Source organism: Oryx dammah, unplaced genomic scaffold, assembly GCF_014754425.2.
Source record: "Oryx dammah isolate SB20612 unplaced genomic scaffold, SCBI_Odam_1.1 HiC_scaffold_27, whole genome shotgun sequence".
Classification (NCBI taxonomy): domain Eukaryota; kingdom Metazoa; phylum Chordata; class Mammalia; order Artiodactyla; family Bovidae; genus Oryx; species Oryx dammah.
This window is the reverse complement of record NW_024070211.1, coordinates 38,238,818-38,254,136: the sequence shown is the minus strand read 5'-3', so window position 1 is coordinate 38,254,136 and position 15,319 is coordinate 38,238,818. Positions and strand designations below refer to the sequence as shown.

General features: G+C 36.2%; 1 protein-coding gene across 39 annotated transcripts in view; it reads left to right on the top strand.

Moving 5' to 3' along the window:
- The window catches only part of MAP2 (microtubule associated protein 2), a 299,075-nt gene that overhangs the window by 244,870 nt on the left and 38,886 nt on the right, over positions 1 to 15,319 (top strand). For 16 of the 39 annotated variants that reach the window (XM_040228647.1, XM_040228625.1, XM_040228646.1 and 13 more), the window contains 2 exons: positions 2,442 to 2,555; positions 4,790 to 4,867. In XM_040228647.1, coding sequence (XP_040084581.1) covers positions 2,442 to 2,555; positions 4,790 to 4,867 — 192 coding nt within the window. Of the gene's footprint in view, positions 1 to 2,441; positions 2,556 to 4,789; positions 4,868 to 14,338; positions 14,591 to 15,319 lie in introns of all 39 variants that reach the window. The other 23 variants (XM_040228612.1, XM_040228620.1, XM_040228617.1 and 20 more) reach the window with 5 other exon arrangements.

Genomic DNA, 15,319 nt, shown 5'->3' with positions numbered 1-15,319 from the left:
GGTTTTATATATATCCCATTTTCTGGAGTGTTTGTTCCGCCTCTCCACTGCATTCAGTGCTCCATAAAACACTTGGGTGCTAAAAGTGCTAAAATTACTCTATTGATTTTTAAATGTCTGAATTTCATTGAAAGTTAATATATGTAAGTGGCAATTCACAAAACGTAAACTGATTCTTTTTGTTATATTATTAAACAGTGTAGACAACAAAGAAATGTCTCCAAGTGGATTTAACTTTCTGTGGCCCGTTTTGCAGTATTCTTTCCATTGATAATTCACTCTGGGAGATTAGCCTTTCAACCCAGCAGCTTGGCTTCATGAAAACACACAGCCCTTCTTCCTCCTCTGTCCTCCCCACCAAATAGCATAGCAGTTACAGTGCTTTGATGATTACAATGCTTAATCCTTACAATGCTTTAATGATTGTTATTGTCACATATTTACCTGCAAAAGCTAAAATGGAACTAAAATGCTAATAAAATGGTGGCTCAGGGGTTAAAGCATCTGCCCGGAATGCGGGAGGCCCGGATTCGATCCCTGGATTGGGAAGATCCCCTGGAGAAGGAAATGACAACCCACTCCAGTACTCTTGCCTGGGGAATCCTATGGAGGGAGGAGCTTGGTAGGCTACAGTCCATGGGGTCGTAAAGAGTCGGACACGACTGAGTGACTTCACTTTCTTTCTCTTTCTTTCTTAGAAATAAAATATTCATCTTCTTGAGGTAAATTATCTATTGCAATTTCTAACATAGTCTTCAAGATATATAGGTAGGTAGATAAATGATTAGATAGATAGATATTGGTTAATCACTTGTTACATAGTCTCCAAATATAATCAGGAATAGCGATAGTGTACATTAGATACATGAATAGACAAGCAGATCTGCGAGTGTGTTTCCTTGGTTCATGCCTTTAAAGGAGTTCATATATTTCCTTTAGTAATTCACACATGACTGCTAAAGAATTTTTTGGTTATTTTTCCATTATTCCTTCTGTTGTTCTGTTTAAGAGGAAGAACATCATAATAGCTAGAAAACCTGGGTTCTAATATGTTTTGCCTCCATCAGCTGTGTGAACTTGAGCAGATCTCATCAATATACCCAGCCTTTGTCTCCTCATCTGCAAAATGGGAAAATTTAGACAAACTTCTCTTAAAGTTCTTTTAGCTCTAAAATTGTGTGATACTATGAATTAAATTGTACAAGTTAAAACATCCTTATAAAGATGAATTGTATCTTTGCTACTTGATACATTCCATACTTGTTTTTGATAGTAAAGAAAAAGGATCCTTCATCATTGAAATTAAAATGAGTGCAAAGTAGACTAATTTCCTTGTGGTAGATGTTTTTTTGTAAATATGATGAAAAAATTCTGTAGAATTTTATCTCTAATTTAGAAAATATTTTTAATCTCAAAAGACTTCTTTCCTTTTTAGTTGATGATATATGGATCATCATTGCCTGGATTTTTTCTGACAAGGTTACATAGAGTTAACATTGACATGTTCAGCAGATGCTGTGACAGTCCAAAAACTAGTGATCAGGCATCTCACAGACTGATCAGTTTAATGATGAACCTCCCTCTCAGTCTAGCTTTTTAAAATGAAACTATTGCACCGCCTATAGGGCTTTCCTGGTCGCTCAGCAGTAAAGAATTCACGTGTTCACACAGGAGATGTGGGTTTGATCCCTGGGTTGGGAAGATCCCCTGGAGAATGAAATGGAAGCCCACTCTGGTATTCTTGCCTGGAAATTTCTATAGACAGAGGAGCCTGTTGGGCTACAGTCCATGGAATCACAAAGAGTTGGGCGTGACTTAGTGACTAACAACAACAATTACACTGACTAAGTTGAATATATATCATGTGGCCTTAAAGATCTTTAAACCATCCACGACTGAGAAAAGGAGCAGCTCTTTAGAAAGGGACTATCTGATACATCATTTCCGTGTATCCACTCAAATTTTATCTTCCCAGGTTTTTCTTTATCTCTCTTGTTCATACTGAACCCAGATGGTGTTATTTAATCACAAATTCACATTTTGAAGCATCTTCCTATGATTTTAAATCATGGTATTTGTTCAGATTAGCATAGAAGAGTGTTTTACTGGGTACAAAATAATGCATTGTTTCTGTTTATATAAACAGTTTTTATTATTATTGTTTAAACTGCCATACAGGTTGTTTTCTTTAGTTCTGTGTGCATTTTGCTTAGCTCCCAGAATGCCAGCTCCTTTTATTTTCTTTCTCTGTCTCTCTCTCTCTTTTTTTTTTTGTTTATGTGTTTGTGTGTGTGTGTGTTTATCTGCAACTTATCCTATTGCACTTTTTAGGGAGAAAGAGTGAAATACAATTCAAATTGACTGTATTGTTTGATTAATTTTCCTCTTTGCCACCTGTTTCAATGGCTCATTTTATTTCCTTTTGTTACAATTTATTACAGAGGAGGTGTCTGCAAGGATAGTTCAAGTAGTCACAGCGGAAGCTGTAGCAGTCCTGAAAGGTGAACAAGAGAAAGAAGCTCAGCCTAAAGATCAACCTCCTGCTCTGCCTTTAGGTAAATGAGAAAGTCTCAGGTCAGGGGCAATGTCTGCTGCACCTCAATCACAGGATCAAGTCTTCACATTCAGAGATAGGCCATTATCTCATACTCCATCTCTACTTGTGACATTCATCAAACGCCTCTGTTGGGATCCACTGGGACCTATTTTCACTTTTCTCAACAGGCTCATTGTATTTCAGTAGTCTTTAGGACAGTCAACTTCTAATTACACTTTGCCCCTAAGTTGCCCTTCATTTTTCTTTTCCAGACCACTAGAGATAGTTATTAAAAAAATAAAGCCAATGCACTTTGATGTCATGGCCCCCACTCATAAGGAAAATGTTCTAATGCTTTAATTAGAGATGACTGTTTCCCTTTATGGGTTTTGGTTAATGATTGTCTGTACCACAGTCTCTGGGGTCTCCCTTAAAAGACTACCAAAACCTATAGCCAGAGATTGTTAAAATCATCAGTGGCTAGTCCCTTATATGTGATACAATGATTGAATCCCATATGAGGTACTAGTCTTCACTTTGTTCATTTAAGTGCAATACATTAGCCCTCTCCCTCCATTGCAAGTCAAATGCCCTACAGGACCAAACAGGTAATATAATGGCGCTCACCAAGGAAAACACTATCAGCCAAAGGCTTGGTGCCCCTACTCTCAATGGATAGATAGATGCTAGATGTAGATGTATATGCATGCAGAGACACATAAAAAAGGAAATTCTCTTGCAATTCAACATATGCTTATTTCACAGGTATGTATAACTAACCCATAGAGAGATGTGGTTTTTAAAGCTTAAAAATAGTATAAAACTATTGTTCTTTCAGTCTTATGCATCTTTAATATTTGCTTTTCTGATAAGCACTGCATTGATATTAAAAATTAAACCATAAAAATTTCACCTCTCTCAATAATGATTAAAAATAATCTCATTATATTCAATACAATGTTCTCTGATGATCAAGGATTATTTTCACCTAAAACAGAAAGGGAAAAACTTATCTAAAACATTAGCTTTCTTTCTGTGGTTTACTTCTGTTCTTTGAAATGAAAGGAAACCTTACTTTAAAAAAATTTTTTTTTTAATTTTTATACAGTTGGAAAGTTATTTTCCATTTACAGCTATTACAAAATACTGGCTATATTCCCCATGTTGTACAATACATCCTTGAGCCTATCTTACACCCAATAGTTTATAGCTCCCATTCTCTACCCCTGTGTTGCCCCTCTTCCCTCCCTACTGGTAGCCACTAGTTTGTTCTATCTGTGAATCTGCTCCTTTTTTGTTACAGATACTAGTTTTCTGTAGTTTTTAGATTCCACATATAAATGATGTACACTATGTATCTTTCTCTGACTAACTTCGCTTAATATAATGCCCTGTTAGTGGCAAAATTTCATTGTTTTTTAAAAGAAAAATCTCACTTAAAAAAAAAAACTTTAAAATATCCCTTAGAAGCCCACAAGGCTTATTTAAATTAAATCTTACCACTGGCTTGACTGATAAATATTCCCTTTTAAAATCCCTTACCTTCATGTGAGTGGTCATAAAGAAGGTAAGTGTCTTCAAGAGGAAAACGGAGTTAGTGAATGAATTTCATCTTTTAGAACATTTCTCTTTGGTCTTCTTTCATGTGTAGTGCCAAGGCCAGAATATTTCTCAGCTCCCACTAGTACATGTTTCTATCTGAAGGTTGCCTCAGGCTGTGACAGCTTCATTTTTCTTTTCTGAGAATACATACAGAAGGTGGATTTGACATTATACTCAGTGAACAAAATGTTGTTTAAAAAATACATCTCCTAAAATAGCTGTAATTAGTTTCCAGATCAAGATAAACAATAGTTTCCAGCTCTAACATATTTTTAATCAGTCAATTCAAATCCAAATTAAAATGCTTACCTGGCTGGGTTTGAATATAGTAAATTAGCATCAGAATTAAATATTTTATTAATTGAAAGAGCAGGTAAAAATTAATGAGATTAATGATAGAATTTTAGAAGTTATCTCTAATCCATTTTTATGGACTGATTTGCTTTAATATTAAATGCTCTTCTTTTTTTAGGTTTTCAAAATTTATGAATCAGGTAATGGGGCTGAAATAAAATAAGTCAAATGCAACTTACTATTGAATCTTTCCTTGAATTTCATAGAGTCCTTTTTACAGATGGCACAACTCCTACATGTCCACTGGGCTAGTAGGATTAATTGTTGTATCTCATTTTTCCATTGTTTGATCTTTAGCAGCTGAAGAGACAGCTAATCTGCCTCCTTCTCCACCCCCATCACCAGCCTCAGAACAGACTGTCCCAGTGGAGGAAGGTAAGCCTGTTGGACTCTTTGAGGTTTGTCTTCTTTTAAGGGTACATAAACCTCAACCCATAAGTGCTGGACTTTGGTATTGGTTAGTATGTGACCCAGCTTGGGAGCTGCCTGTTTCAAATAATCAAGAAGAAACGAAGACTTTAATTAAATGTATTATCATTTCTGTACATAAAATCAAAAGTAGATGAATATGGTAAATAAAATAGGAAAAATCTGCTGGATAAAGGAAAAGATAACTTTGTGTTTAAGTGGCTAGCTAGAATAACTACAGAGGACTAGTTTACTTCATGTAGAATATTTTAAAGAGTAGATATAATTTAATTTTATAAGAGACTGAATAAAAATAAATATATTGATGAAATCAATATATTTGTTTTGGAAGGGTTGTCAGGAACTGTCTCTGTTTTGCTCACTATTGTATTGCCAAGGGCTTCCCCAGGGCCAGACCTGTAGCAAACTCTCAATAAATATTAATGAATAAATGAAGAAGTCAGTGAACAAATTTGATATTGAAAGTACTGAACTGGAAACTGAGATCATGGCTTCTTTCCTGCTGAGACCTTTTATTGTCCATGAATCTATTTATGCATTCAGTCAACATGGAATGCCGTGTCAGCTTTTCAGTTTGCAATGCAGAAGCAGACAGATGCCTCTGAAGAATATCCATTTAGAATCTGAGATGAAAGACACTATTTAAAAGCTAACTATTATTGGTTCTCTGACTTAGACCAGTTAACTTTTGTCTATTGTTTGAGAGTTACAGGAGAAGAAGAAAGCTTTTAAAATTTGTTGAAAGCTTGCTTGTGTCAATATAATTTACTTTTCATATGCTAAAATCAGAATATTAATACTTTCCATTTTTGTCATTTATTTGTTGACTTATTTTTCCTTTTGTTATACCTTTTAGAGCTCATTTTATTGTGTTAAAAATTAAATAAGGTCAAAAAAGAATCACTGTCTTTTTATAATCTGTAATTAGGTTTGTTTACATTATTTTTTGAATTACTAGAGGTTATTCTAAATTACTGAACTATAAACTATCAATATAATTTATTTTTGTCAGAGATTTATAAACTTAAACCTTTTTTAGTAAGATTTTTTTCTTAAATTGAGGCCTTTTTTCCTAAGTTTACTGCCTGAAATAATTAGTCAAAGGAATAAAAGAAAATTTGAGGACTATAAGCATTGCGTATAATCAGTGTCATTATAACCATTGATGATTAGTTAATTCTCTGAAAATGTGATTTGATCTTTTAATTCATAGATTTGAAAGATCCTTTCTGGCCTTGATTTTATCTGTTCATATCTATGGAGCACCTACAAGTTTCCTTGCACTCTTCTAAGTATACACTAGTAAGCAAAACAGACATGATCCTTCCTTGTAAGAAGCACAAAGTTTGGTGGAGAATGGAAATCCAGTAAGTAAGTTCAGCACTAAGAAGGAAAAGAACAGGGAGCTTTAAGGTAAAAGAAGAGTACTCTTACTTTATTGGAGAGTGAAGGGAGCTGATCTCAGAAGCCTGAGGAAAGATGGAGGAAAGGGGCAGTTGGGGCAGAGGGACGAGGATGTGCATGGGCGCTCAGGTGGGAAAGTGCATGAAGTGCTCTAGGAATTGAAGGAGTCCCAGGGCTAGTGTGTGAGAGATGGGTGGAGGAGAGGAGTCTGGGAGTGAGCAGCAGCTGGCCTGGTTCAGGCTCCTGGGTTTTACTCTGAATGTAGTGGAAAGCCTTCCATGACAGCTCTGATTCCCACAGGTCACTGAAAATGTTTCTGAACCCCTACTTAAAGCCTTTCCCGTGTCAGGAAATCCTCTTAGCCAAGAGAGGGGTATGACGTTGACTCCCAAGTCACCTAGAGGTCAAGTAATTCATTCTTCTTACTGCTATATGTGAGTTTGAGTTAAAAGGGCAACAAGGTCTTCCCAGCCATCTGAGATTCATCCAGTCTGTTTCTGGAGGGGGTACCATAGATATAATGAAAGTATAAATTAAACATAGAATCACTTTCATATCTTGGTAACTTAGGTATCATATTCCAAAGTAACTGTTCTTCACGTTTCGGGATTGTTTTCCTCAAGGTGTTTCAGTATATTTGGGGAAAATGTCAACTTACTTCCTACTGAAAGTAATTTGAAGATATTTTTAACATTTTCAAACTGAACGTGTATTTTAATTTAATTTTTTTCAAAAGAAAGCCTCAGCCTATACAAAATCCTAATGATTTGCTTTTAAAAAGATAATCATATTTTTTAGTTATATAGAAAAGATACGTAATTTCAAACTCCATTGATTTAAAAGATTAGGTAATATTTTTACCTTAATTTTATGAAAGGCATGTGATCTAGGCAATCAAACTAGTTCTTCTCTTTTATTTTAAACCACTCTGAAAGTATGTATAACAACTTATTTGTTTTATCAGAAAAAAAATTAGTGAAAATCCACAAGACAAGAATAACTTCAAATTTTCAAATCAATTGGTTTGTAAAGGCAAAGTCAAAATTTTTAATATATTGCTTATAGCACATTGACTGGAAAGAAAGCAGGTGGATTTTTCCATCCAGGAGATTTTTTACCCTCCTCAAAACACACCACCCTTAAAGCAACTTCAATCTAAAAGCACAGTGAATGTCACAGTTCAGTCCTTTTATGTAAATGTTCTTAGATTAAATTGAATATTTCATTGATTTTAAGGATAGGCTTTTTATTAATTAGCAAACATTCTAAAAGCTGTTCTTTCCCAAAGGGGAAGCATGGATGCTTCTACTAAAAATAATTTAAGATATTAATTACTGTCATGTATGAATATTCATATATTATAATTGGTGTAATATTCATAAGACTATGTCTTTATTCTGGGGAACAAAGAGATTTTGATGAAAAAAATTAAGTAAGTAGCACACTTAGAAAGGAAACCCAGGTACAGTGAACCAGACTGAACTAGTTATTATATTTTCAAATAAGCTCCCCTTTCTTTTTGGCCTAACCATAATAGTTATCATTTGAACTGAACTGTTAGAATTTGGAAGCCCATGCAAGAGCAATGGAAAAATCTGAAAACAGAACCAGGAGTCCTTCCACCCTCTTAGGTTTGCTCCCGAATCCTAGGCTGATGATTTCCTGTGTCAGTGATGTGGCGCACTGTGACTGTTAACCTGGAGCAGTTTCCCTCCATATCATTCTAGGGCAGCAGACACAGTGGGCAAACTGAGAAGTCCTCAGTCCAAAGCTTGTAGACTAGAAAGGGCTTAGAGAAGTTGGGACACTATGTAAGAGAAGTCAGCTGCTCTAGGCCATGGGGTAGAAGCTGTGATGCCAGGACAGGCAAGATCACCAAGTCAGAGTCACTAATACCCCAAGATGTTCAATCTCTCATAAACGTGACTACTTATTGTACCCAAGGGGGCTGACAGATCAAGACTGAATTTTGCGTGGCAAACTTTACCCAATATAAATTTTCAAATGCTTCTTTTAAAGAAAATTTTGTATGAAAGCAAATTAGGGGAAATGTGGTTCTCCACTGAAACCAGGTAAGCTTCATTTTTAAAGATTATCATTATGCAAAGGAACTATGTAAAAGTCCAGGGTTCACAAGACTACCCTTCCCTTTAAAACAGTACATTATTAAATAAAACAGACTATTTTGTGACATAACCAAGTGTCCAAAAGCAAGTGTACTTATAGTAAAAGGAGACATTCAATCCTGGCCTTAAAGAGCAAAACTGTTATGAATTCATTTTTCATAAATTTCCTAAGTCTAGCTTTGATGTATCAAATTAAAGTAAAGAGTAAAGGTACATGACAACTTGTCTGATAGACTAAAGATAGAGATATTAACGTCTATGGAATCAAGAATGATTCTTGGTGCTTTCTCAAATACCTTCCCATTTAATCCTTCAAGCAACCCACACAGAATACTCACACAGATAATACTCACTTCCACTGTCGCCCAGGATGTCACAGCTAATAAGTGGCTTATCCAGAATTTAAATTCAAATTTGCTATGCTCAGTTGCTTTGGTTATGTCTAACTCTTTGCAGTCCCGTGGACTGTAGCTCACCTGGCTCCTCTGTCCATGGGATTCTCCAGGCGAGAATACTGGAGTGGGTTGCCATGCCCTCCTCCAGGGAACCTTCCTGATCCAGAGATTGAATCTGTGTCTTCTGCACTGCAGGCAGGGTCTTTACTCACTGAGCCACCTGGGAAACCAAAGTTCCTACAAACACAGCCTCACTGCATCACTAAAGCTCTATGTTATCTAGCTAGGCTCTTACTGTGGGACAATGAGAGTGAAGTCATCTTCTAATGAGAGTATTTTGGTTACAAGGCACTGGACTGATTTCCTTTTTTTTCAAACAACTCCCAAGTAAATAATTCATTCATTTATAATGTATTCATTTATAATTATTATATATATATATGATTCATTCACTTATATAATTTATTTATTATGTGTCACACCTCCATTTAGGTTTGAACTGACAGTACCTGCCATACACAATCCTGTAGCAAATGAGGATCTCTTGTCTTCTAGCATTATTACTGGAAGCCCATGCACTGGTACACTCTCTGAACTTAGCCAGCCAACAAGGTCCTCTAAGCATCACTTTCACTGGCACATCTCTGGGACATGTAATGTAGATGGACTTCAGGCTCATAGGTTCTAAACAGAGACTTGGAGTACCCCAGAGGGGACTGGGCTTTGCCAGACATTCTTTTTGAAGTTGCCTGGCTAAGAGCCAGACAAATACTACAGAGAAGCTACTTTTCCACTGAAACACTTAAAAGTTTTTGTTGTTTTTGTTGTTCCCTGATTAGCCAAAGTTTTCAGAATAGAAAGTACTGTTTTTTTGAAATGTTCTGGATCTGAAGCAAGACTCTGGGTTGTTTTCACATTTTGGCACTTTCAAGAAACAACAACAAGAAAGAGGAAGCCAAAAATCTTCAAAGGGCTAAACTATCCAAGGAGAATTGCCTTGAAACTATCATCTCTCAAGTTTAAATTCTTTAGTTTTAAATTGTAGTCTGCTGTCCTCCCTAGAAAATGTTGAAAAGCAGAGAGGCAAATTTGCCATTTTCACTTATTGATTAACCATGTAATCTGTTTGAATGTATTAGAAGTTTTAGAAAAACTTTGTGTCCCTGGGGAGTCTACAGCCTCAGGAGTCCGTAGAGAAGACATGAATGGCTGGGACTTGTGACAAGCCCAAAACTTATGATTCAGCCGTGCTGTACGCCAGATCTCAGCCAGTCGTCTGCTCAACTGAGAAATCGTGCTGAGTTGAACTAAGAATATCAAATATAATTTTAGGTTTCTTCTATCCTATGATATAATAAGCATTGTGGCTGGGAAGGTTCTGAGCGCCCATCTAGAAACAACTTCCATGGAACAATCAGTAAATAATGTGTTCAAAAGATTAAAAACATTCTCTCTTCAAAATATTATTTTAGTGTCCTTATGATTTCAGGTTTATTTCCAGTTGTCAGCACTCAGTTGACTGAAAATAAGTTATTGTGCTAAAAATACAGTGCATTTTCAAATTAATGCTATAATTCTGTCCACTTAAATTTTGATAGAAATAAAATTATACAGATAGGTACTGCATTTTGATCTTATTGAAAAATACAAAAATTTTAAATTATTTCTCTATATAAATAAAAAATATAGTGGTTAACAAATTTAGTAATCAGCCATGTAGGCCTGAGATACATACAGTGTCTCAGCCAGATATTGTTCTTTGTGATCATTCTTTAGGCTCATTGAAATGCTAAGCAAACTGATTGATCTACACTCATATTTCTAAAGGAAATATGTTTAAGTAATACAGATTTCTAAGCTAAAATATGGGAAAGAAAAGAAATGAGAGCAGCTTCTTTAGCATTTCCATGAGAAATATACAATGAGGGCTTTGAAATATAAAAACAGTAGTACAAGTGAAACTTCATAGAATACAATTGTGATGGGTCAGAAGCCACCTCAGTAGAAATTCTCAGCTAACTATCTCTATTAAGCCTTCCGAAGAGAAGCAGAACACAAGGAAACAAGTGTATATTGCTGGGTACTTTCTAATACTTTCACAGCCATGCAGATAAGAACTGGATTCAAAAGGATGCCTAGGAGTTTGCATTCAAAGAAAAAGCTAGGCCAGTTGTGTTCCCCTAAGCAAGACAGGAAAGAAGCATAATGCATTGTAGATTTTTCTTAACAGGAGTGAAAATTACTTTCTGGTGGAAGTCATGAACTAAAAATTAAATCAACCAAAATGCTAACCATGCGAGCATACTAGATAATTAAGGTTGTACTTCCACAGGCCCAATTTCTCTCAGAATTGTACAGGCATCAGGTCCTAGCAGCTTTCCTCTTTTGTAACTTATAAATGTATTGATAAAAACATGAGAAAAGTGTACATACTTGAAAGAATTTCTTCTAACAAATGCATTTGTTTTATAGTGCTTTGTTTCTTTCCCAGTGTTTCTGTTGTTATTTTAACTCATTTGAGGAAGATGTAAAGATAATTTCTATTATGCAGTGGGAGTGTCAGAGCATTTGGTTCATTTAGATCAGTGACAAGATTCCTAAAGGGAGAGTTTAAATTCAGTGGCTACTGAAGCATGAAATCTCACTGTCTCCCATCCTCCACCAGCTTGGTCTCACTCATCCCTCTCCATCCTGCTGTGCTGCTTCCGTGACCCCATGTCCTTGTGCAAATGTTTGTCTCGTCTGTCTGATCTTGTGTCTGTCTTGTCCAGTTTTCCCTGCAGTTTCTTCCTGTGTGTCTGTTTGTAGATGAAGGGGCTGAGGATCAAGTAGGTCCTCTACACAGGTTCCCCAGCCACGAACCTGCCACCAGCGGGGAGAGGCGTAGACTCCTAGCCCCCTCCATCTCGGTGTCTGTGCCTGATGATGACCCTTCCAATTCCGATGAGGAGTACTATGAGCATCCTTTGTTCAGCTCACAATGGACTGCCTCTAGTGTGCTCCCCAGTGTCCCAGCGCAGAGTGCAGAGGCCCACTTAGGCCAGGAGAAAGGTGAACCAAGCATGGTCCCCTTTAGCTCCTCCTCCCCCGCCTGCAGCTTTGACCACGTGCATTACCTTAAGTGTGCCTCCATGTGTGGGTGGGAGGGACAGGAGCCTGTTTTTTCCATATGAAAGTGAAGTCCCTATATCGCTCATGTCCATCCAAATGCCTCAACAATTTATATGGAAGAAGTCTAATTTAAGACATGTGAGTACTTCATTTTTTTCTTCAAGGCTTCTGAGAAGGAAGCAAAAAAAGTTCAAACAAAGTATGACTTCTTTCTACCCCTTGCAAATATATCAATAGGGAAAGAATGTATCTTCTTACCCAAACCAAAGAAGATGACCCTTAATTATTACTAGACCAGACTTAGAGAGTTAGGTTTCTATTTAGTGCCACGTTAATGTGATAGCCCTTTAAAAGAGAAATAATTGTTTAGAGTAGAATAAATGTTATGGAATGAATTTGTTTCTCCAAATCACTTCAACATCTACAGAAACTATAGAGGCTTCCTTAGGTGACTAAATCTTGGTTCAGATAAGTAGAGGTGGGCTAAAATGAAGGAAATGGTCCCAAGCTTTTGTCATTCCAGTCTTTTTAAGGTGGAGACCTTATGTATAGTTGGCTGTGGAGAGGATAAAATAAGTGGGCAGTGGGCTGCAATTTATCTCATTCTAACAAGGTAGTATTATAAAGAAAAAAATAGGGCTAATTTTTTTTTGCTTAGGTGAATGTCATTTTGAAATGGGGAAAAATAACTTGCTTAAGTGCAGAGTATATTTTTGTATGGCGTAATATTTAATGTAAAGGCAGACAGTTCCAAGGCAAGAGCACCAATGGTTCAGACATTCTGATAGAAAAATACAATGCATATTGAGTAAACTTAAATGGACTTAAAATAATTAAGAAAACTATGTGAATTTTGAATAAAGAACAGGTGTGGAAATAAACATGATTTATACAAAATGAGAAACTGGAAAGCTAAAAAATTACATGGATTTAGAAAAAATGTAAATTAAATTGATTTCATCCAATAAGGTATTAGCAAAGCAGCTATATTAAAAGTCTCTTAGCTTTAATCAAAATCTCTAATTCTATGGCATTGTAAAAATTGCCTTAATAATAAGTTAGAATCTGAATTATTAAAATGTTACTGACAGTTAAATTACAAAAATGAAAGTATCTGTGCATTAAATGTGAAGAAATAGAAGCAGTTCTCTTTTTTCCCCATAAGGGCTTAATGTTTCTCAAAAAATTTCTCTCCTTTCCAGCTATAGTCTTCCTCACAGATCCATTTAAACAATATATGATTGTTCCTAGGAATTTCAAAAGAATCATTCATTTGAAGAACTATAAGACAGCTTATGTATTTCCCTCTAATTTCTGAAGCAATAAAATGGGATTTATTTTACTGATATTTGAAGTATAAATGAGAAACAAATGAACAGCATAATTCATGGCTTTTCATAAGTTTGTCTTATTACATTTTAATTGTTAATATTTTTCTGTGTGATATACATCTTTGCGGAGGATATTTTGGCAGTTTTGTTGCCACTCAGCTATCTTTCCTTGGTGGTTTTGTTTTGAATTGCAGAAATGAAACTTTATAATATGCACATTTTCTTTCTTTCTTTAGTGTCAAAGAGAACTATACAAAACTATATTACTGCTATTTCAGTGGTTTGAACAATATGATAACAGTCATGTCCCAGAGGTAGACTTTTCTAAATTGCAGTGAAACTTTTACCTGGATCTTGTTTTTCAAAATATTTTACTTCTTGGAAATTTTACATTCTCCAATCATATAATGCAATGAAGGTAAAATTGAGTTAGATAGTCTTTGGCCTTAAAAATAATAAAGTATGTCTTAAAGAGTTTTGATGGATTTCATGATAAAGTTGATGATAAAGTTGATAATAAAGTGGCTAATTGGATATTATTCTGAGGCCAGGCTTTTTACTCCCAAAGATCCCTTTAGCAAAGTTTGCATGTTTTACATTAAGTAATCAGGAATTCGTATGTAGGGGCTTCCTGCATTGGAGAAAACAGCACATGACTTACAAACTTAAAGGTTTGTTGCAGCACATCAATGCATCTATCTTTTCACAACCATCTGTTATCTGGCAGCGCCATCTCTTATTTCCAGCCAGCTTTCCACATTGTGTGCGACTTACTGCCATTTCCACTAAGGGTAATAGAGCAATAAAACCCTTTCAGCTCTCAAGTTTTAAAATAAATAGCCTTTTAATGAGACTTTAAAAGGCATCATTATTAGTCAATTATATTTACTAATTTTCCATTGCGTTAGGATATTAATTTGTTCATCCAAACGATAAAAGAGGTTCTTGTGAGGTCAATAAAATAGAGCTGAAAGCGTTCCTTGAATAATATTTCTGTTGTTTCATATATGTTTCTATGGTCATGATGTCAACATCTTTTTCATCCCTAAGAAGAAGAAACGCTAGAGAGTCCAATGGCTGAGGAAGAGAAACCTGCCACTCTTCCTGAGAAAGAGTGTGGGGCTGCCAAGGTCTCAGACCAGCCCAAGGGCCTCAGTGAGGGCCAAGTGGAGTCTAGTGCGGAGGCCCAAGTAGTTCCTGCAGACAGCGCCCCAGCAGGGGCCCCACAGGAGAAAAGTGTAAAAGAGGTCACGGTCACGGAGGTGTCTCCAGAAGTAAAAACCCCTTCCTCTGCCGGGGAAGGTGTGTCTTTCTTAGGATTTGCATGTGTTTGTTGCAAGTGATCTCTCCAGCAGCTTATCAATCTGATGCCTTTCCAATGCTATTCCATCGCTGGGTCGTCTCATGATACCAAGACTTCTGTCTGAGACTTAAAGAGCAAAGAGTGTGGCTTGTGCAGGTGCTGTGTGGCAGCTTGGTTTTCCACTGCTGCAGCTAATTCCTGGTTTTCCTTTGCCATGATACAATACGCTTTGCAGCCAGGCTGATGATGCTATGTGAGCTTTTTTTCCGCCCCCGCCCCTCCTCATCTCAAATGTTTGCCAGTCACATTGCTAATACATGTATATTTTTATTTTTATTTTGGGGGACAGCAATTCATATGCTTTTCTTTCAAATCGTAGAGGTGGATTTTGGCACATTATTACGGGCTTCAATGGTAAAATGGTTTTTGTTTGCAACTGCAATGTGCTGTATTTTTTTTATGCTTCAGTGAATACTGGTTTAGTTTCCTTAAAAGCACCTGCTGATGCTTCTCATATCATTTCCTTTCCATGGCAACCAACCCCTTTGATCATCACCATCTCTCTTGAGTTTTCATTCATCTAAACTTTACTAGAAAAGTCATAAAGTATTTATTTTCTACTGTGACAAGACAACACACAAGTATTTAAGTTAATGATGATCCATACACTTGCCCTTCAACTTACCCATTCAGATGACTGAATTTTATTAATTTTCCCCCAAATCTTC